At 35.5% G+C, this 23,327-nt stretch overlaps 1 protein-coding gene across 1 annotated transcript in view; it reads right to left on the bottom strand.

The window, feature by feature from the left end:
- Positions 1-23,327, bottom strand: part of AHR (aryl hydrocarbon receptor) — a 62,193-nt gene that overhangs the window by 6,705 nt on the left and 32,161 nt on the right. Inside the window, exons 3-9 of the mRNA XM_037383435.1 lie at positions 16,155-16,270; positions 12,394-12,483; positions 10,463-10,586; positions 5,311-5,441; positions 4,212-4,414; positions 2,418-2,527; positions 804-945 (exon numbers count right to left, since the gene is read on the bottom strand). Of these exons, the coding sequence (XP_037239332.1) occupies positions 804-945; positions 2,418-2,527; positions 4,212-4,414; positions 5,311-5,441; positions 10,463-10,586; positions 12,394-12,483; positions 16,155-16,270 (916 nt within the window). The remainder of the gene's footprint in view (positions 1-803; positions 946-2,417; positions 2,528-4,211; positions 4,415-5,310; positions 5,442-10,462; positions 10,587-12,393; positions 12,484-16,154; positions 16,271-23,327) is intronic.

The following is a 23,327-nucleotide window of genomic DNA, read 5'->3' as shown; positions in this document are numbered from 1 at the left end:
GATATATAGCATAATACTGCAGTACTAAACAGTTACTGTAATCTTTTTGTCCCCTGGAATTAATATTAAAAAAATAATAATGAACTATTCTATTTGTAGGCATTTTTCAAATTCCTAGCTATTCCAGCTCAACTTGGCTGAGTTAAATCAAGAGACAGATTATGAAATAAGGAGCTTATGACCATAATACCACCTTTAGATATTACATTTGTAATTAAATCTAGATAGCATACACCATTTTCTGTGCATTACGAGCTGAAATGAAAGTAAGTGGGCTTTGTTCCATGCATTACATTTTTCTCGCCATAGCAAGTAAATGAGTACTTCAATACTGAAGTCTCTCTCTTTCTCCATTTTACAGAATCGTTAGCAAAAAATATCTAACCTGTATAATAATGCTGAATTCTATATCATGTAGAATCTAGTTCAGCACCATAAAGGACATAATTTATGTTATTTGTTGTGTCTTCTACACAACTGCAGTTACATTTCTTAATTTTTGCTAACAAGCATAATGAATTAAATATAGGTTGGACGGAATAACTTGGTGCTTGTACTACCTGCTCTTATTCTTTATATGAAATCAAGATGTCTGAAGTTTTACACGTACAGGACTATGGAACACAAGTACTGAAATATTGGAGCTCTTTTCAATGTTTGTTAGCAGACGGATAGAGGTTTTCTTTGTGTAGTTCAGGACTTAAAGGGGGTTTATTTAAAATTGAATAATTCCTTTCTGAATATAAACAAGCTCAACATTTTTCAGCTTTTGAAGCATACTGCTTTATGCAATGATGACTTACGTAAGAGGTCTTTGCGTGGCAATGATGTAATCTGGTCTTCCATTTTTGTAGACAAGACGTGCATTTGCCTGTACCCAGGCCCATCGATTTTCTTTGGTTAGAAGCCTAAATACAGTCATTCCACTCTCACCTGTCTTCATCACTAGAGAGGAAGCATACCGTTTACTGTCCAGTGAACAAAAATAGGAACATCTGGCATGGCATGAAATTAATCCCATTTGTAGAGCAATTTTACAAATCTCATGTCCTCAATCACTCATTTCTGTGTGACACTAATGTGCTTCCAGTGAAACAGGATGATTGATCACTTTAAGAAGTCTACTTTAATTTACTGGTAAAACAAGAGCCAAAACTGCAAACAATTATAAGATATCCACTACAGATTATTAACATCCTATATGGAGATTCAGCCATTATTTCTGCAATAACAGAAATTAATAAATACTAGGACATGTAAATGACAAAAGCCTAAATCTCTTTTAAATCTGAGAAGTGACTACTACTAGAGAAATTAGAAAACACATTAGCTTTGATTTCAATTCTTTTACATTTTGACTGGTTAATGCAGAGGTACTTCAAAATTCATTATTTTTCACTCCCACTATCATGCATTGCTGAAAACACTGCATTTCTAGACAGAAAAATTAAATTTAAAAAAAGGACAGTTTAAGAATCCTAACAAAAAATAATCTTTGCTACAAGACTTCTTTTTTTATCTTAGCATCAGAAATGGAGCAAAAATGAGTTTTAAGACAAAAGTTTCAAATCAAAATTTCAAACCAAAGTTTCATCCCATTCTATTATGGAAGTATCTCTTTCTTATTCCTTACCAAACTAACAATACCACTGATAGGCAACAATGACTGAGCTATACTTGAAAAAGAAAACTTGCTTAATACATGTTGAGACCTAACCTACAGAGGGGTTATTTAATTGTATATAAGGGGACAAAAGAAACAACAGTTTTTCAAGAGAAGTCAGTAGAAAAGAAGCACCAAAATACCCTGAAGATGTTGCTGTAACTTTCAAAGACAAAGAGCTAACAAAAAAGCAAAGGAAGATGTCCATTAAATAGTTGTATATCAGATAGCTGATAGTTACTTCCTTAGCTTAAAACATTATACTTCTCTCCTTAAGTTGTTACTTAAGCCAAATCCAGCTGCCAAGAATCAAAACCAGAAACACAGGACACTAGCATGCTAAATCAGAGATTAATTTCTCTTAAAAATCTTAGAGTGATATCAAAAGAAAATGCTTTATTTAACTTCCTAACAGGAAAGCTATCTTAGAAATAGTCCCTTTTCCCAAAGGAAGTTGTTGAAAAAGCAGAAGTTGGACTGACCAGAGAAGGAAGTGAGAAGAGCACAATGTGACAGAAACTGGAATATATAACCCTAAAAGGGTCTAGATAGATAGATATACTAAATGTTTCTCCATCCAGTATAAGTTTTTATAGGGAGAGAAAGATCATGTGAAATGAATAGTGTTCTTCTGTTAATGACCACCTTTTTTTTGTTATTTTGTTTTTGTTTAGAAGGGTATTTTGTAGTATTTTTTACTATGAATACAATCCACACTTCGATTTTTCAGCCTTTCTTAAGAAATGAAGCTTACTTCGGACATGATTTTCAGCACAATAAAGCATATCAGCTGCATGAACAAACTGGTATCCTGTTCCTCTCATACACAGCTCTGCTTCAGTATATCCCAGGACAATCTTTCCTCTGAAAGGTAAAAACAAAAAATGGCAACGCTGCTGATGAACCAACTTACAGAATGAATGCCAAGCAAGTTAATTATGGCTAGAACATTTCAGACACAAGTGCTAACTATATTTTGTTTTAATATGAATTGTATGCAGAAGCATGACAGTTCTAACAAAAAAATAAAGTAAACCAAAATTTTTACTAGTCCCTCAAGTTGCCTTCAGTGACTAGAAATGGGTTCACAAAATCATTAGACCATTAAAAAACAAAAGTATGCCTGAAGTTCAGATGGACTCAATGCCATACTTTTGAATTTACTTGTAACAGGCAGCTCCCATTGCAATGAAGACTGTTTGCTTAGACCTGTTCCATAGCATTTGCCTATAGGTGCTTGCATGTACAATTAAGTAGTGGCTTAACTTTAGTTATCTAAAACCTCCTGCCTAAATTACTATTTTTAGTAGGTTAAAATTCAAACCAAGGTGTATCTCAGAACTAAATCCCTTTTGCTATTAAGTAGTTTGAGACCCCTGTGTTTGCATTTAATCTATTTGCCTCAGAGGAGTACCGGCAATAGTCATGTTTGACCATGAGGAGGACCAAGGGATGAAGAAGTTAACAGCATCTGTGTAAGTGTTATGAGATACATCATAGAATAAAATAGTCAAAAAGAGATTGAAATAGGAATTGGAACAAAAAAATGGAGATCCAAAGATAGCGGGGGAAAAAAGGGGGGGAAGTAGGGATGGGGAACAATATTTGCAAAAGTGTAAAATGTAACAAAAATTAAAATGTTTCAAGTGAAGCATAATAAAAAGGAACGTAACAAAAATTAAAAGGTTTCAAGTGAAGCATGATGAAAAAAATCAGAGGAAAAAGGCTGTGTTAACATTTTGTAAACTTTAACTTGTATCAGTTTATAAAACCCAAGAAACACATTTCAGTTTATCACTAGACAGAACCCCAAGTAATTTGACTTTTGATTATCCTCTAAGTAAGCATGGAAATCCATATGAGACACTCCACTGAAAACGAGTCTGAAAGTTGAAAGCATTATCAGTCAAAAATAAGAGCAAGAGGAGAAGGAAGGGTGGAGGCCAGAGGATTTTCTTTTTATAAAGAAGCATCTTAATGGGCTTCTTGACCATGTTGATTCATAGTTACATTATGTTGATCTAGTAATGCAATAGTGTTTTCACAGGTTTTACATAGGAGAAGAATGGTTTGTAAAATCGCTAAAAGTCATAATATGAAAAAGGACTCCATTTGTTATTTTGAAATAAATAACATTTCCATTGTATTTTACATCTATTTAAACTGATGGAGAAAATATGCATGCAAAACAAAATGAACACTTGTTCTATCAGTTCTAAAACTAAATTTCAGATTCATACATTAAACTTTTCTTCTTCCCTAATTCATTAGCATTCTGGTTTTTTGGGGGTTCCGTTTTGTTTTGGGAATTTGGGTTTATTTTGTTCTTTTAATGTTTGAGAGTCAGAAAGCAGTATGCCTTTTCAAGGAAGTACGCTAAGACAATCCCATTTCTCTATACTTACGAGCAGGGCTGAAGAAAAAATCCTAACAGTTCCTGAACAGTTATCAGTATTTACTGAAACAGTAGCCAGCTTTATATTTCAAATACATACTTTAAACCTATCTTATCAGCAAATTATTATTATGCAGAATAATTTACACTTACTTTGCATCACAGCCAGTAGGTGTGAAATCCAGTTTGTGTTTCGTTCTGAAGATGAAGTTTTTGGTTCGTATCTCAAGGATAGATGGTGGCTGCAGGGGAGTGGCTACTGCAAACAGAGCAAGCTGAGGAGACAAAGTAGCTCCATCTTTCCCTTTCTTGTTTTGTCCATGAAGAAACTTTAATCGTCCTTGAAAATTCATAGCCTTTGGATGAGGAAAAAAGTAATTGTTATATGTTAGAGATATTTAAGAGTAAAATATTTCTGTTATGTAAAATAATTTTTTTTAAGACCCATCAGATTCCAGCTTTGTAGCACGGCATACACAAAAGTTAGCGAACAAGTACAGAATGCTGTTGGTATACCCCTGAGTGTGTCACTTTGAGATCTGCTAATAAACTCACTGGAGGAAGAATTAACAGGTAGGTTGTTTTATGAAAAACCAACCCAAACATGTAATAGCAAATGCCAACTGGATCATCTAATATTCGAATGAACATGGCACTATACATGCATATAATTAACATACCATTATTTCTCTTGCATTTCTGTCAGTCATCAGTATAAAATATGCAAATGTGTATAACTGCAAAATCTATAGAAACAATTCTGTTCGTAAGAAGCCACCTAGAAGGTGATAAACCCATATTTCTTGTAAAATTTACAGCAAACAAAAAAAAGTATTTAAAAAGAGCAAGCACAAACTTTCCCAAGTAAGCGAATACTATGGTTTTGTTAGTTATTATGACTTACTGCATCTCATGATACTCAACAGAAAATAATCTTTGTAATGCTTTTTTATCTGCAAATCACACAGTACTTTACAAAAGCTGATGCTTATTTGTATTTCAGTGAGGAGCCATGTGAAATTTGTATTTCAGTGAGCCATGAGAAATGAGAGAACTTGCACCTGGTTGTAACAACAACATCATCATGTTGAGGAGGACAAATTTAGTGTCACTAACAAACATACTGGCTCAGGCAGCTCAGATATCTATGGAGACTTAACAAATAAAGTAAGTTGCTTTACATATTATAAGAATAACGCAGCTTTCCAACTTGCAAGTGTATGTGGAAGATTTTACCTAACTCCATACTCACCAAGAACCCAGATGAATTATCCAGGAGGCATCGTAACCTGCAGATGAAATTCCTTTCCATAAAGGAAGAATTCTCCGGAGGAAGTTGGTCTGGGTTATAATAGGTTGCTGGCTGTGAAAAGCCATTATCTCCTACAGGAAAGGATTATTTATAAGGATTATTTTTAGAAGAACACCTAGTGAAGGCTATCTATAACACATCATCTTCCGTCTCATAAACAAAGCGCTAGGTCATGAACTGAGCAAGAACAATGTAAACTGGAAACATTCTCAGAACCTATACTGATTATAACACTAGGTTAAGTATTAGTCCTTCTGATGGGATTATACTTTACAGGCTATGGCATTTGAAAACTGCATGCAATAATTTTTTTTAAGTTTGGGGAGGGTGGTGGTTTGTTTGGGGTTTTTGGTTGTTTGGGGTGTTTTAAAATGTATTCACTATGTTTGTCAACAATCTAGATTCTGGATCAGTCACAGAGAGCAGAGTTCTCAGTAGAGAGCACAGCCACATTTCTGCAACAGCACAATCTGCGAAAGGCATAGTAACTATATGAACTGGGTATTCAAAAGCACAGTAGATGGCATCAAACTGTGAAACTGTTACTTTCCAGGCAACCAAGTGAAAGCTGTAGCAATAAATAAAAAAAAAAAGCATCTTTAGCGAACCACCACAACAAGCCACCTCTAATGGATGTAAAAAGTTCCTATTAAACAGTAAGAATGTTTCTGGACTGTGCTGACAAAGAAAACACCAGTTACGTCTCTAGAGAAACCTGGAGCACTTGTGTTTTGTGGGTTTTGTCTGTTTGCTTTTAAAAAAAACCAAACAAATAAAAAACCACACCCCACCCCACCCCCCCCACCCCCCAAAAAAAAGTGACTCAAAACCATGATTGACAACTAGGATAACAACATGATATTCTTCTGCCACTTCAGGAAAAGAATTTTCTGCTAAGTGGCATTTAGAAAACAGACTTAAACATTAGCAATACAAAGTAAAATCAGAAGGTAAATCAATAACTTCAATACATACGTTTTGCACAAGACTACGTACACAGAGATACCAGAACATATCTACTAACAGCAAATCCAGCAAAGTGATCTTGTTTGTAATACATATAAAAAACCACAAACTGGTCATTCCCTAGGAATTCATACACACAGAAAATTAAGAGAAAACAGTGTAAAATGCTGTTTTAGAGTGCTAAATACTCTGTAATTTAAAAAAAAAATTGCCCATATACTCAGAGAACTGATTGCCATGTACGGGCAAAAGCAGGATAGTGATTTTAAGAAAGAATCTACATTGACCTTCCAGACTTGGAGATGAAGTCATGGACAGCACGTCACTTAATCCCACACCACATTATGTTCTTTGGAACATAGTTTTGTCTCTTGGACAGCTGAAAAAACTTACAGATAGGCTAGGTGGTTTGTACAATGGCAAATAAAACCCAAAGGAAAACACATCATGACCAAAAGCCAGTTCAAATTAATCTATTAATTCAAAGGACTGAACTGGAGTCAAATGAGGTTGCTGATGGCTCCCCAAGAGGCCTTGCAACCTAAGGCCATACAAATCCAACAAGAGTGCTGTTATCTGATTTTGTCTGAAAAGCTAGAAGATAATGTTTTTTATTTTTTCCTTACAAAAACCTGCTATAGAAGGTCAATTTTTGCTGAACAGACTTCAGGGTATGGAAAAAAAGGGCCCTATCTAATAGTGCGTATGGAAAGGAAAAATGTGTAATTACAGCCATCTGCATAACTCTGTATTAGCCAAAGCCACCAGGATGAGCTGATCCCATGCGTACAGAAACTCAGATAATTGTAGTCCAAGATAGTTACCACCTAACTCTGATATCAGAAAATAACAGATTTTCACACTTGTTATATGTATGGTTCTCAACAGACAAAAGCAAACTTATTTCCTGACTTTCTACTGCTGCAGATTATTTTTTTTTTAATTGCCTAATTGCTGGTGAGAATTGTCAATACTTCTGAAGCAGTGCTTCTCTAGGAGGTGCTGAAATGGGTTAGATGCTCTCTGACAATGCGATTATGAAGAAAGGGCATCAAAGCAGCAGACTGCAAATCTCAACTCATCTTTCAAAAATGCCAACACTGACATCCTTGAGAATCCCTACATATACCTTACTCAAGACCTCCTCAGAATAGTTAAGACTGCATGTATCAACATTAGCATTTCACAAGCATCAGCACCACAGAAGCCACTAAAATACTTCTTTCCCCAAGCAACCCCAATATTTGTGTTCCTTTCCTATTACTACAGCTTTATTTCCTGCAAGACCAGCTACTACTGAGAATGATGTCAGCTAGTGAAGTCAAAAGAAAATTGCTATCAGCAGTTGGCTACTGTTAGAAGAAGAGCTGACTGAAATTGCTGCCAGCCAGGCAGGAGCATACCGAGAGCACCGAGTAGTTCAGGGTGCCGATTCTTTCATGGAGATTAACAAGACTATGGGCAACTTCTTGGAGGGGATGTAGGGAAAGACTTTATAATTGTTTAGTAGCAGGCTCCTCAAAGGGCTCCGATTAAGTCCTCTGACTCAGAAAAATCTTCTGGCTGAGGAGTGCCTGCTGATTCTAGCTCTAGTATCCCACGAGCAGTGCAAGGTTTTCTGCTGGCATCCTCGGCACTGGCAGGCGCGCCCTTCAGCATTTCTGACACAGGACAACTGCTATTCTTTTGGCAAATACAGAGCTGGAATTTGAATGCAGGGATCTTACCTGGGTTCTCTCAAGTGTCTGTCAACTTCCCTAGTGAAAAGGGCAGTTCACAAGAGCGAACAAGGTTTGGGTGGAAGAAGCAACACAGTCTGTAGCTCACAAGAGGACGGGAACAGAACTCAAACCAGGAGGGAATGGGTTTCAAGCCCAAGCCTCCTACACTTGTGAAATGAATATTACTGCACTTTCCCAGGCAGACAAGAAACAGAGGTTTCAGTGCCAAGACCTTGGAGAAATGACTCACTGTAAGAAGGCAAAGTCTTACAGAGTGTCTGCAATCCCTGGAGCAAAACTCCCAGTTAACACTACAGGGGTTAGAACCCATATCCCTCATGAAGCTCACACTGGATCTCATCAACAACATGGAGCAATGCTGTACATTGAGTCCTTTTCTTTTTCTTTAAGCTCAAGACTATACATGTTGCATAGCAAGTTAACTTTAAAATATAATACAGACTTACAGCCCAAAGCAGATATTTGGGACTGAAAAATCATAATTTTTCAAGCTTCTCTGGGAACGGGACTGGTAAGCACAATAGCAGTAGGAGGAAACCAGTGGTCTAGGGGAACATCAGAGTACTGAGTGAGAAACAAACCAGTCCAGACTACCTGAAGCAGAATTAGTTCCCAGACTCAGGCTGGAATCTGTGCCTAAGCCTGAGCACAATTAGAATATGTCTAATTATCTACATAATGCCAGCTGAATGTATTAAAAAGGCAATCGATTAAATGAGCAAAAATGGAGGGGATCCTTATGGTCATTAGCATTATCTTTTGTTATCAACCTGAATTCAGTTTACAGATCCCCAGTGTCCAAATATTTTATACTGCTTGGGGCCCAAAAATAATTAGCAGCTTTTAGTAAGCTAGGAACACCAGATACAAAACAATCATTTGTAATCCTGTTCAGCACTTCCCACCATTCAGTCAAATCTGATGCCAAGTCAACTTGGTGTCATACTTTTCAAACACAACGTTTTGTAAATTCATATATACTTGCTTAAACGCTATAGAACCCCATTTCACTCAAAGGAAACGGTAACCCACAACATAAAAACCTGGTTTCTGACTACCAGCAGCTGTTTGCTACATCAAATTGTGATATTAACTAGTTGTGTAGCATGTTTTCAATTGGACTGTGGAGGCTGATCCATAGATGATATAACAATGTTGACCACTAAATGAAAAAATTGAAATATAGTGAGCTGTGAGCCAAACAAGTAAGTAACATATTCTGGGTTTTATGTCTTTATCAAGTCATGGCATTTCAATACTGTAAAATATGAATTTGTTAGAGTTTTAAATCAAGTTGCTTTATGAATGATAGATTTACTATAAAATAGCATGGACTTTTTCTGGATTAAAAACCAATTATTATCAAGTAAATTACAGTAACAGAGAGCTTCACCTACATATTTAAACAACTGTTGTGCAAAATGGAGCATTGCAGTTGTCTCAGCAGTTTTGTCATTGTTATGAGGCAGGCACATGCTTCCCATATTACACGTAACTACCTGTACCTACACATCTCTTTACCAATACATAAGCAATGTGTTTCTCAGTACAGCAGGTCACTTAAGCATCATTCAATAACATGAAACAATCTGATCCTATAACAAACATAGTATTTGGTCTTAAAGGCTCATCTATTTCATCTTTTATTCCTCTTCCCCTTTTATTCCCATGAAAAGTACTGTTCTGTGTGGCAGCCTGCACATAACTAACTGGAAGTGTAAAACTCTTCCACATTAGGAAAGCACTATTCCAAATATTAACACCGTAATAACACATTTCTTAGTCAGGGAGTCATACTAGCCTGAAGAGCTTAAAGAAGCTGTCATTCCCGACTGTCTGCTGGCCTTCCTAAGGTAATAAATTTGGTGTCATGATCTGTAACCAGGAGTAGCAGATGTAAAAGAGAGATCATTACTTCAGAGAAATCACTTTCTCATTCAGTGATTAAAGACAAACCATATAATTGAGGCTGAACACAGAAAAATCAAACTTCCTTGTTTCTTATGTCACCAAAAGATACTGCCCGCTCCTGACTACCTTATTTGCAACACAAACATGCAGGATTACCTGCTTTGCTATTTACCACAGGACTACTGATCAAACATGCAAGACACTCAGTCATTTATGCTCCAAATGGAAGTCTTCTAATTTAAATCATAATTAGTATTTGAATGGTTTTGTGCTGTGAATAGCAGTTCTTTTTTTAAAGTTGAAAAAAAAAAAGTAATTCCCACTGTTGGCTACACACATCCATGAAAGTCAAATAATTTTAAAGATGTTACTCCTTTTTTTTTTCATATAAAAGAATCTAAACTTTTTTACATAAATTAAAAAGCCCCTCATCTAATCAGACAGGCAAACACATAAATTGGCTGCAATCTCACCTTGTATGCTTGGTCCAGAATCTGCAGACTGGGCAGGATTTAATGCCCAATGTAGCTGTCGTTGAAACTCAGGTCTGTCTTCTGTGTGAATCAATTCAAATACACTCTGGTGTATAATATCAGACTACGTGCAAAAAGGAAAAGGGTGGGAAAGAAAGAGAATCAGAAACTTACATGACAATATGATATAAGTTGCCTGGTTAACAACACTGCTATGGATATAGCAAATTCCATTTTGCTTGGTGATAAAAACATACATTTGCATGCAGGTGACAAAGCTTCGCAAACCAATTTTTAGCAGCATAGAGAAGAATACAGTCACACCCGTAACTGCAAACATGAGAAATAATAAAAAAAAAATATTACCTTAGAAAAAAATAACATTATGTCAAACTTTTCTTTACCTGCTTTTATCTGAGCAAGCCTGGAACCGTTATGCTTAGGTTTTGTTTAAATCATTTAATATTGTATACTGGTAAATAAAGTACTTGCCAGCTGGTACTTGCATCTGACCAGTTCTAGGTGCTACAGGAATATAAAAGGAAGCCAAAGGCCCTGAACAAACAACTTCCAAAACTAAGCCAAGTAGATTATGAGCATCGGTTTTGTTTTCCTGAAAGCTTTGTCACTCCTTAAGGATCCATTAAAATCTGTAATTGTTAAGCTCTTATATCACCACCAACTGCATGGTTAGGAATGTGGCAAAGCTACAACAGCCAGGATCAGTGGTTGAAAGAAATTACAGGGAAAAACCCCCACCAAAAATACTTCAGAAAAGCCTCAGTCAACTGAGAGGAGTTAAATAACCTGTTTTCTGTTTGGATTGAAAACCCAACCATAAAATAATACATAGATCTAAAGAAATTAAGATGGGCTGGCAAAAGCAGAAGCCTATCTCAAATTTTGCTTTGATGAATTTCATAAAAGAATCAGTATTTTTCAGAATAAATTGCCAGAAGTGTAATTTTAATAACTTTAAGACTTCACTTCTATATAATGCACTTGATTTAGTGACATTACTATGCAAATTTTATGCCCAATTTGTTTCCCAAGCTCTTTTCTCCATTCCCCCACACCAAAAGAATCTGTAACCCCAGGAATAATATTTTGTTTGTAATAACAATGTTTTGTTTGGAATATTTTGTTTTACACAAACATTCCCGAATGTCTTATCAGTTAGCTAAAACTGCATACCAAGCAGAGTTTTTCCTTATTTTTAGACTGCAACTGAATCTATCATCATCCAGTACTCAAATATATGAACTGATAACAATAAACTAAGCTTCTATCATCTTAACATAAAGTAATCCCAACAGTTCTGTAAGGAAGGCAACATGGGTTCACTGGGTCTTGGTCTTTACTACTTTGGTACCAGGTTTGCAAGCCCAAGGAAGTTAGCCATACGTGATCTACACCTTAAATTGAAAATAACAAATGCTTGTTTTGAAATACGTACATAAATAAGAGTGAGAGAACACTAAAATTCTAAAAATAGGAAGATCACTCAGTTGCTATTTAAAACCTCAGGGCATATGGAGTTAATTTTGTATGAAAGGTTTCTATTAAAATAATTACCTTCCCATTGAATTATGTCTCATTCAGCTTCAGAAACTGAGTAACACCACAGTATAAATTTCAAACAGTTGTTCCAGTAAAGACTAATTAAGTGTGAAAATTTTCTATCTTGCCTAACTCAGCTTTGGAAATTATATCCCTGTTGTGCTTGGCCGGAGGTCCCATTTCAGCTATGTAAGCTGATAGAAAAGTAATAAGGTTTCAAAGTAATCCAACCCAAAGTACCTAACTGAGATTTTTATTGCACAAACTATCAGACCATAAATATGAATACTGATGCTCTCTGAAATTAAGCAAAACCGGGGGGGGGGGGGGGGGGGGGGGGGGGGGCGGGGAAGAGGAAAAAATAAACTTACTTGTTGGAACCCCAAATAGTCTTGGATAGTAGAAGAGACGTAAAAGACCAGAGCATCGGCCGTAACAACTAACACAAAACCATTTAATGCCTGGGGAGGAAACACACCAATCTGTCAGCTTCAGAGACAAAATTCCAGGTAATTATTGTGGCTGAAAGTCTACCAATACCCTAGTTTCCCAATAAAATGTGAAGCATGCAAAACCATATCATTATCTAACAGCACAAACAGAAGGATTCTTCATTGCATCTCTCTACAGTATACATGGCACAATGAAGAAAACTGCACCTAGTAAAAAAGTAAAAATAAAATGTTCTTTTGGAAAATTCCAGGGCAGAAGCCAAACCCTGCTGATGACTTTTAATTACTCTTGATTGTAGGAGGTGAGGGACAGCAGTGTGAACTACCAGTTTATCTAATATCAGCCGTAGCTCACGATGCTTGCCTGGCTCAAGCCCTCGGTACACTGCTGCTCGCAGCACGAGTGGGAGCCATGTCACAAACCTGTTCCCTAAATCTGTTTTATTCATAGCACAGACAGGCCTAAGTGGACAGGAAATCAAGTGATCAAGATCCCCTATATAGTCCAAGAAAACATTTTATAGCTTACTTAAAATAGAAAACCTCTGCACAAGCGGACTGTTGCAAGTAAACAATGTTTTTGAAGAGATTTCCCCCTTCACGAAGCAGCAGACTAAGCGGCTCCTTACTCAAAGTCACACAAAGGGCATTTATCTGAACTCCCAATCAATACAGTTCATGGCGATTGTTGTGATAGCAAACAGTACATTTGTGACTTGGCAGCTCATCTGAAAGGTGCTGATTTACTTCTATGGATTTCAGTCAAGATTTAACAAAAGGCTGTCTTGAGGGACTGGATTAAGTGTATTGTGCCACTTCATTTCCTCGGCTGCATTCAAAGTCAAATTTGGCCAGCACACTTAAAATGCATTTTTAAAAATTCTTTATTATGCAAAATTATTATAACATAGAAAATGAAAGTAAGTGAAGGATACCCTCTATCTTACTGTAGCAACACACAAATTATTTTTATTATAAACCAACATCGTTCTTCCACAAACATTAACTCCCATAGCCCCACACTATGGTTACTACCACAGTTGCTTTTCCATATTTTGCAGAGCTATCGTCTTACTATTTCTTGTTCTTTACTAATACTGTCTAATAAGTCAAGTTAAATATCTGATTAAATGACTGGTCTTTAAATGCTGTGAACCACTCCTATTTAATGTGTAGACATTCCTTAATCTATTCCCATAACCAGCTGTAAGCTCTATAAAACTCCTTATATAATTTTAGTGAACGTCCCCTGAATACAGTATGAGCTAAAAAAAAAAAATAATAATAATCTGAAATTAAATAGCATAGCCAACCCAAGAAATCTTGAGTAGTTACATAGAATCCTTGATTGTGATGAAGTTCACAGTAATTCCAAGGGAGCAGAATGCTGCAGTGGCAGGTGCTTGTGTCCTCTGCTGACCTCTTCTGCAGGGCATTTCACCTCAAGTGGTTGATATAAAAAGTCTGCAAGCTGCACAGTATCTAATTCTGGCTCACGTTAAAATTGGTTATTCTGCTCTGTTTCATACAAAGCTACGTACAGCTCCTGTACCTGGAATTCAGTCAGATTTTACAGTGGCTCTGGTATACAGTTCATCCTGAAACAGGGTTGTTACTGCAGAAATCAGATGCCTTCTGTCAGCCAAAAATTTCTGTATAATGCAAGCTGATTGCTCAAAAATCTAATGCAACAAATTACTGGAAGTTCCTTAAAGCATACAGAGATCCAGATACACCAATAAATGGAAGACTGGTTCTGATAGACATTTTGGCAAAATGCAACCCTAAAATAATTATCTTTAAAGGCATAATGAAGTTTCGCAGTGAGTTTATTATTCTGGAGGTTGGAGATAATGTTTGTGCTTCCACAAAAAAACCTTTCACTATTCCTAATACAAAGGCAATTATAAAACTGTTCATTACTGGTGAGAATTAAGATGTTTTAAAAATTTCTTAGGTCATCATTTGACTTGCAGTTCATAACATAAAGTTGCTTAGACTGTAATAGATTATGTATCCAAAATAAGAATTTGAAAGAATTTATACAATTTTAAAGGACATATAGCCAAATTTTAAGGAAGGCACATGTATGTATTCGATCTCTACTTCCCCAATATATTGAATAGTAAGACAGTTTCTACCTTGGTAATTAAAGAGAGAATTTTCTGTTAGAAAACAAGAAAAACACATCTAATAAATGAATAAAAAAATATAAACAATATCGTATACATTCATACCATCTTTGCAAAAAATAGAATGAGAATAAAAAGGAAATGTTCATCACCAGTTATAATCTAGGGAAATCTGTGTGACAAAGACTTCCAATCTTAGGCAGAAGGGAAAGATTTTACCAATATTTGTATCTTACTGATGCTCAGTATCTTCTAAATAATTCCACTTTCATCACTTCTTACATTCCCTATGAAAAATCTATCTCCATATTCATTCTCATATTTTTGTATCTATATATATAAAATATTTAAAAACCAAATTCATTTAAGAAATTCAGTTCATTTACTTACTTCCCAAGGGGGCAGAATTTACAGTAAAAAGCACATCACACATTTAATTTTCATAATGGAAAGTTGTTTGCTATAGCAGTTTCCTCATATAACTTCCATTCAGAAGTCATAAAAAATAAATAAATTTAACATCAAATAGATTCTCTGATATAAACAATATATTTTACCTTTTTAGATAATTTCTGTTTAAAAGAAAGCTCTTCACTTGCAGTAACTTCATAACAGTTCTTTGTCAGACTTCATTCAGGTTAGAAAATTGCATACATGTCCTAGTTTTTTAATTGGTTAGGAAACAGTTTTCAACTAGTATTAGTTACAGTAATTGTTTTGTGGGATTCTTAGAAGCTGTTTTCATTTTTACCCTTTGAACATTTGAAAATGTTGTTCTATGCAAACCATTGGTTCTGACTGACCTAGTGATTTGCCACTTCTGACAGGTACATCAGTGTGAAACCTGTGTACAAGAAAGATCAACAACATATTTCAAATGGAGCTGCAGGTCATAGTAAAATGTATTTTGTGCAACTGATTAGAACACTGGATTACTTATATTAGTCATTTCTTGAGTTTAATCTGGACCTACTATTACATTGTTCTATTTCATATGCTTTGATACTCTACGACATTAAAACAGACAATATAATTTAAAAACACCTTCTGGTTTTCGTTGATACTTTCCATTAGTTCACATTGCTAACAGTTACTGGCAGTATTTTAAAATTTGCCCTGAACCTATACTATGAACCCAGTTATTTCAAACCACTAAGAAAGCAGGATATTCCAGCAAGCTCAAGGTCTTTTACAGAGAATTATTTTTTAGACAGTTGGTTACCAAATGTACAGTTGAAGACTAACCTATCTGACTTTCATGAAGATTGTTTCCTTATATTAATATCTTTATTAACAATAGATGCAATGAGATGGGAATAAACAAGTCTAAGAAATTGCTCCGTGTTAAGAGGACCAACATGCACTCTTCAAAGTCACTAGTACCACCAGAGAAAGTGCAAGAGCTGTATAACATTAACCTAGAGAAAATGAGGAAAGAATCTGATGATAAGAAAACTTTTTTCAACCTTATCAGTGAATAACTGGTATGATAAATACAACATAATCCTTTCAAATATTTTTTAAATGTACATCCACTGCAAAACGTACCTGCAGTAAGAGTTCTCCTTCCAGGATCTGCATCCCTTCTCCACATTTTGCTGTTCTACAGTTTTCCTGAATGCCATTTCTTTCTGGTCTTGTAGAGTTGGAAGATTTTAATGCAACTAGAACAAAGAAAGAAAAAAGTTGAGTCGTCTTTGGAAGTCTCACTGGACATTTATGTGATGATGTGCTGTTTTGTGTAAGAAAAAAATATATTTTAAAAATGCTTATGAAGTCAATCTAAAGAAATATTTCTGTTTCGGGTTCAGGCTTTTTCCTTACCTTTAAAGATTATACCCAAATTTGTCATCCATCTCCTTTCTAAACTATAATACTTTCAACAGCAGAATCAGCATTATTGAAATAAATTCAAATCACATTCATTTTTTTTTCCTTCTCCTTCTCTCTACTATAAGGCTTTTAGTTTATCACTCTTGTTAATAAAGGACATTTTTGTTTTCATACAACAACCTTCTATAACATGATAATAGCTCTGCTTTAAGGTTTGACAACACTTACACTTATTCTTATCCCATTCAATTTCACACATCACACTATGGTACCTCAGATATAAGCCTGCTCTAGACCTAAAGGTCCCTTCAGATAATGGAAGGAAAGAAACAGGAACTCTAAATGTGTATTATATTACACATTAAAGAAAACAAAGAAAGCCATTTCAAACTCAAAGGTGGGGGTTTTTTTCTGCCATAGTTAAATTTTAACCATTTAAGCAATTAAGCAAACTTTCCAATTTCAGATAAAATACTAGAACTATGAATCATCATTATTCAGGTCACCAATACATCCAATTGAAAGAAAAAAATTGCTCAGTGAATAAGGGATGAAAAATCAGACCAAATTGCTACTAAGTACCTGAAAAAGATACTACCTGCTATTTCTGCACCATGCCTTCTAATAAACAGGATGCTGTCAGGTAAAAGTAGATACTCAAAGATTGTCCGTAACTCAGAATTTATCTACCTTCCACATAGTTCTAAAAAAAAAAGTCTCCGAATCTGAAATCAGTCTGAGTGGGTCTGTAGTGTCTAAACAGCTTAAAATTACTTGAGTAATTGTTCCTTAAACATTTACTGTAAAGCTAAACACTACTGCCACCCCCAATCCCAAAATATTTAAGTTGCAAAGCAAGGGAAATTTATAAAAAAAACGGCACTTCTCCAAAATACCAACAGTTTGTCTTAATGCAATGAGATATTCACCCTAAATTCCAAATGATTTTTCAACCTGCTGAAAACCTTAATTTTCCAGCTGCTCAGAACTTTAGTCAGGAATCCCAAAGAACTGCTCACTCAGTTTTCAACTAGGTTAAATGATATTTTATACAAAGTTTATTAACTGAAAAGAATTACGACTTTCAGGTTTTTTTAAGCTATCACTGCAGCTAACAGCTTTCAAGCCAGACAGTGGTCATTAAAATAACCCTCAAAGGCACCTCAGAGGAAAAACATGGTTGAAAAAGACATTAACTGATTAATCAGTCAGGAATTTATCTGAGGATTTGCTTTGAAATTAAAACCTTAATGCTCTTCTTCCTACCAGTCAAAAAGCCCTGTAATAGGCCACAGAGAGCTGCAATTGCAAATTCATTTTAAATTCAAGTGAGTGGAAGATTTAGCCATATTTTTTTCCTAAGTATTATTTTTGAAGGATACCTAGAATAGTCACTAAACCCCCCTGAAATCCAGTCAGTAGAAGAAAACTTATTATTTTTTTAACTCATATTATATGATTATTGAGAAATCCCACATACAGCTTTGGAAGTTACAAGTAAAGATATCTAATCACACTTGCCATTCTGAAAAATACAGTTACATAGAGGTGGGCTTTTTTCCTTTTATAAGGTGCAAATAATAAATGAGGAGGAGGAATTACAGGTGGTTGACTAGCGAATGATGACTAGCTCTACACCTATCAATTAACAGAACTCTAGAGGTCAAACACAGCTTATGCACTGGTATGGCTATATTCTTCCTTATTTTCAGAGAGTGCAATAGGTACATATGAAATCACCTATTTTGCTGAATTGGAACCTATACCTTTTGCAGAAATCACAAGGTGTACGAAATCAAGCTGTTGTAAACTGAGACAGATGGAGAACTGCTGAGAATCTGGGTTAAAAAAAAAGGAAGTTACAGTGGAAGTTATAGCTGTATACGGCACTGGGTGTACGCAACTCCTGAATAAAAAAAACAACCCAAAACCACTAAACTCCAGATTTACCTTGTTCTGACTGATAAATCACGGGCCTGCTAGTGCCTGTGGCAAACCGCCCAAGTCACTGGAATTTCTCACTCAACAGCCATAGGCAGGGTGAAGAGATAGCACTGCAAAGGACTTCACATTCTGAGATCCTGGAGGTGCATCACTGACAGCTCTAGAACGCCCACGTGCTTTTAGAGACTAAGTTGGAAAAAGGTTAATGGTTCCATCTACAGAAAGGAAAATTTTTATCATCCCTCTTCTTGATTAATAGAGGCCCACCAAAACTGAAGTGCAGATGTTGCTTAGGTACATGTGATTTCATTAAAACTAAATTCCCATTATTAAATAAAGCTAAACTTTGCTTAGCTGGTACTAGAAAAAGCCAATTTCATAAAAATAAAAAGACAAATAATCTAGAAGCAAATAACTGCAACAACAAAATTGGTTTCTTGTTAGGTGGAAGTGATAAAAATACAAGTAATAATGTAGAAAAAACCCAGGAAAGATGACCAAATGTTTCTATTTAATAATTCTGAAAGTAACAAGTGAGATATTCATACTTCATGATGAAAGTCCTTTTAGTCCAACAGAGGTAAACAGAAGTGACTCAGTATGGGTATTTTAGATCAACAAGATTTGATAACTTTTAGTCAAGATTTTTTAAAAAAGCTTGTTGAATTTCCTGCTGGGGAGATAAGATAGTGGAATGGATGATACAGAAATTTGAATAATAAATACTTTTTAAAAAGCAGTACTAAAAAAATAATCAGTATTCAAACCAAGTATACGCATTAATAAAAGAAATTATAAATCAGAGTTGTAAAGTTTACAATGCTAATATAACTAAGGTATGGTAATTAAGAGCCCTGTGTGATTAAACTTCTTTATCAATACTCTTCAAGAAAACATTAAAAAAAAATTACTAGTAAGATTTTAGGTTGACAAATACTACAACAGTAACACAGAGACAATATGGGTCCCTGACACAGAGCAACCCCGGCTAGCTAGATGCAAACGGGCAATGTGTGGTTCCATACAGTCAAACTGAAGGCTACCAGATCCCAGCAGCAAGTGGCCTCACAGGACGGGAAGGCCATCTGGCTAAGCAACAATTCTGAACAGGCTTAGTCCCAGCACACTACACTGCTAAAAAGCATACCTCATCCAAAGGTATTACTACAGTTAACATCACCTAGTTTAAAATCAGCCATGTATTCTGCTACTTCTCATAGTCTTACTCATGTAGTCACACAAAATAATCCCAATAGTTCATTGCTTTATCATCATTGAATCTCTGAATTAAGTACAACTCATTTCAGCCCATCCCCTCTTAATTTTCAACCGCAGGAAATTAAAACATGAATACTTTCACAGAGTAAACAGAAAAAAATCTGTATACATACTCTGAAATACATGAAAGACACAATCAAATTACTTCTCAGAATTTCCATTGATAACTTTAAAGCAACAAAAGTAAAGCAAAGTTGTTTATACCTGTAAAAAAAACAAACAAAAATATTTGCTACAGAATTTTAGCAAGAGGGCTAGATTGCAAGCACTTGCTTTCCAAGTAGGTTAATGAACGTCACTTAATCCCACATCCAGCAACAAGCATCATTTCCATTGCCCAGACTTTCCTGATTTGAAGTAAAAGCTAAATCCCAAAGACAACAAAGCTACATAGTGACCTTTAATAGGTTTTTCTAGACACAGAACAACATTTAGTTTCCGGTACATTTGGTTTACAGTTGTGAAATGCCTTAGCACCAGCTCAAGTAATAGTTTTACATTATATCTACAAAGGCAAATTAAATAACAATGGTAACATCAGTGTTTACCAGCTTCTTATCTCTGGTTCTGTTACATTCAGGTGATGAAAAATTTGTAGACATGTAGTGTACTTTATTACACTAACAGTATGTCGGGGGGGCGACAGGAAGTCTGACATACGACTAATTCTTAAGGTCTGGAACAGAATTCAAGCAGTTGAGTTCTAACTACTGTCAAAAGCCATCTTTCTTTTTAAAATCATGTAAATATTCATTAAAAATTATTTTCAATACCTATGGACAAGAGGTATTATGCAGTCTTACTCCTTTCCAGGGAATATCATTCACTATGAGAAACAGCTTTGGGAAATATCCCCATGGGATATATGCACGAGTTATAAGCAGCATGCTTATAATATAATAATATATGCTAGATTAGATTAATGAACTATCTACTGAGATATTCAGAATTTAATTTGAGGAAAATTATTTAAAATAAACCGAGTCTATCCATCATCGCATTTAACCTCCATGCTGTCCCCCAAGAGAGGCTCTAGACCAGGATGAAAACAGGCCTTTTTCACCTTCAAACACTTGATCTCTAGGGTTTCCACCTGGTAGATATGCTCCCCCCAGCTGCAACCCACAGCAATTGTTGTCCTCTTCCTTCAGGGCTGTCACTCCTGTTCTCAGCAAGAACCTTTGCCATCACTTCCTCACTTGACAGCCAGCCACTTTGAAATTCCATCTCCACTGTTTCACCCAGTTCAGCTGGTAAAAATCAATGACCATGCAGCTATTTGTAGCTACCAGAGCACCTTCAGCAGAAATCCTGTAAATGGTGATTCCGTAGTCTGTTTACCAGAAGTTAAAACAGCAGAGAATTGTAAAAATGTCACAGAGCAAGTGCAAATACACTCTATTGACATACTCAACAGGGCACACTACCTGTTGTAATTGTTGCAAAGTATTGTTATTAATACTGGAGACACAGAGAATGCAGCATAAGGTATACGTCAGCAACTATCTAGCTGACTTTCTGACAGCATTCATATAGAAGCCTGATTTAACACAAAAATGCTTGAATTTTCTACTTTACTGTCACTTTAGGAAAAAAATACTGACAGTGAAACTTGCTGAAGTAATACAGACAGGCATTCAAAAACCATTCCAGTTCCCCCTTCCATAAAAGAAGTGACACACCTACAATACTTGTACAAATATTCCAAAAGAATATCAGTAAAAATGAAATATAATAAAAATGTCTTTAATCTGCATGTGGTTACTGTCTTATGGAATATTTGGTGGTCTGGCCATAGACCAACAGATTAGCATCCCTAGCAGTGTTTATCAGGATACTGGTAATACTCAACTCAGCCAAACCAAGTTCTATTATACTGTTTTCCTCGAATCTAGAAACTACTGGGGGGGGGGGGGACGGGACAGGGGAAGAAACAAACAGAAGTGAATTTTTGCAAAGCATCAGAAAGACCAAAATAAACAAGAAAAAAATAATGGCAATTTTTTCTGTGTTGAGTGAATAAAGGCATTTTTCTGACAGAAATGAAGAAAATATACCACGTTTGCTGCTGCTCAGCCATGAGTCCGTAGAGATTATTCTCCTCTGAAACCTGAGCATTCTCATGTCAAATGTCTCTCATTATTATTAAGGGAGTGAAGAGATGTATGATTAAACAGACTTTCCATCTCAAAATTCATCTAAACCAGCCCCATGTTATAAAAGTGATGAATACAAACCAATTCAGTGATTGCTGGCTGAAAAGTTTCATGGAAACCATACCAAGATACTCTGCAGCAGTTAGACCTTTTCTCTTTCCTACCTTTTCTTCCCCAAAGAAAAAGCACAGCAAAAATTTTTTGAGGACCTGGGGCAGCTCACCACAGAGAGGTGTAAAGAAAGGAATTTTAAGATGCCAATTTTTAACTGGGCCTTTTAAAATCATACTGAGATGCAACAAATTACTTAAATTAGGCTGGAGATAATTTTTACTTTTAGGTGAATAATCTGTTCAAGCCTAAAACTATTGAAGTAACACTTGCCTAATATCACAAGTATATCATTTGCACATCAGTCATGCAGTCCTGGAATTTAATCTTTAAGAGATTCCCAGAACTGCTTTATATCAATTTTTGGCACAGTTCCCACAATTTGGCCGAACAGGTCAAAGTTTGCACTCAGAGCCAATTTAGAATGTTTCATAACCTTTTCAGTAGAACTATAAATTCAACTAGTCTGGTCTAAATTGCTTTAAAAAACAGCAGTTCTCATGACGGGGTGGTCTTACTCGCTTCAGCCACAAATGCTAGCCTCCAACTTGAAGTTCACCAGCCAAAACAAGACAATGAAGGCACTACTAAGAAAACCAAGTTTAATATTAAACTATTGTCTAAATCATTAACATATGCTAAACTTTATACTGGCAAAAGATCCATTATAAGTGGGAGAAAATATTACATATATGTATATCTCCATGTATCTATATGCAACATTAGCTGTCTGCATCACTTAAGATTATATGAAATATTTTGCACCTGCTATCTCTGAGACTGTAGAGGGAAAAATGTTTATGAAAGTTACTAAGTAACAAAGAGGAAAAGCTACTAATATTTTTTCTAAGAAAGATAAAACATGCATTGATTGCATACTTTGTAAACAGCTACACCCACTATATAGCATAAACTGTACATTTCATTAATAACACTTGCTAATGACTGCTCTGTACTTAAAAAATAGACAATAAATGCCATTCAGAATTATCATCACTATTTCTAAAGTTTTAGTTATGTTACACCGAGAAGTAAGATAGACTTCTGTATAGGCTGCAGGTACAAGTAAAATGTATTACATACGGGGGGCGGGGAGAAGCATTTTCACCACATTTTGTATACTTAAGTTTTGTATTCCCTAGCTCTTCATTTATGAATCCTGAATAATTTAAGACAGCTCTATACTGTTTATTTATATCCTACTAAAACCTGAGCAATTATTTACACTAAAGTACTAAACAAAATAAAAAGAAACGGCAATGTATGGTAGACACATCCTTGCTCCTAACACTGACAAGTTTTTTTATGATTGAAGAGTTCCGTATTTTCATTTTCTAATTCCAATATCTTAGCCTCCAATTATTCTGCTATCTATTAACAATTAAATCTGAAAGCTGTG

The sequence above is a fragment of the Falco rusticolus genome, chromosome 4, assembly GCF_015220075.1.
Source record: "Falco rusticolus isolate bFalRus1 chromosome 4, bFalRus1.pri, whole genome shotgun sequence".
NCBI classification, from domain to species: Eukaryota; Metazoa; Chordata; class Aves; order Falconiformes; family Falconidae; genus Falco; species Falco rusticolus.
This window is presented reverse-complemented; position numbering and strand designations above follow the sequence as displayed.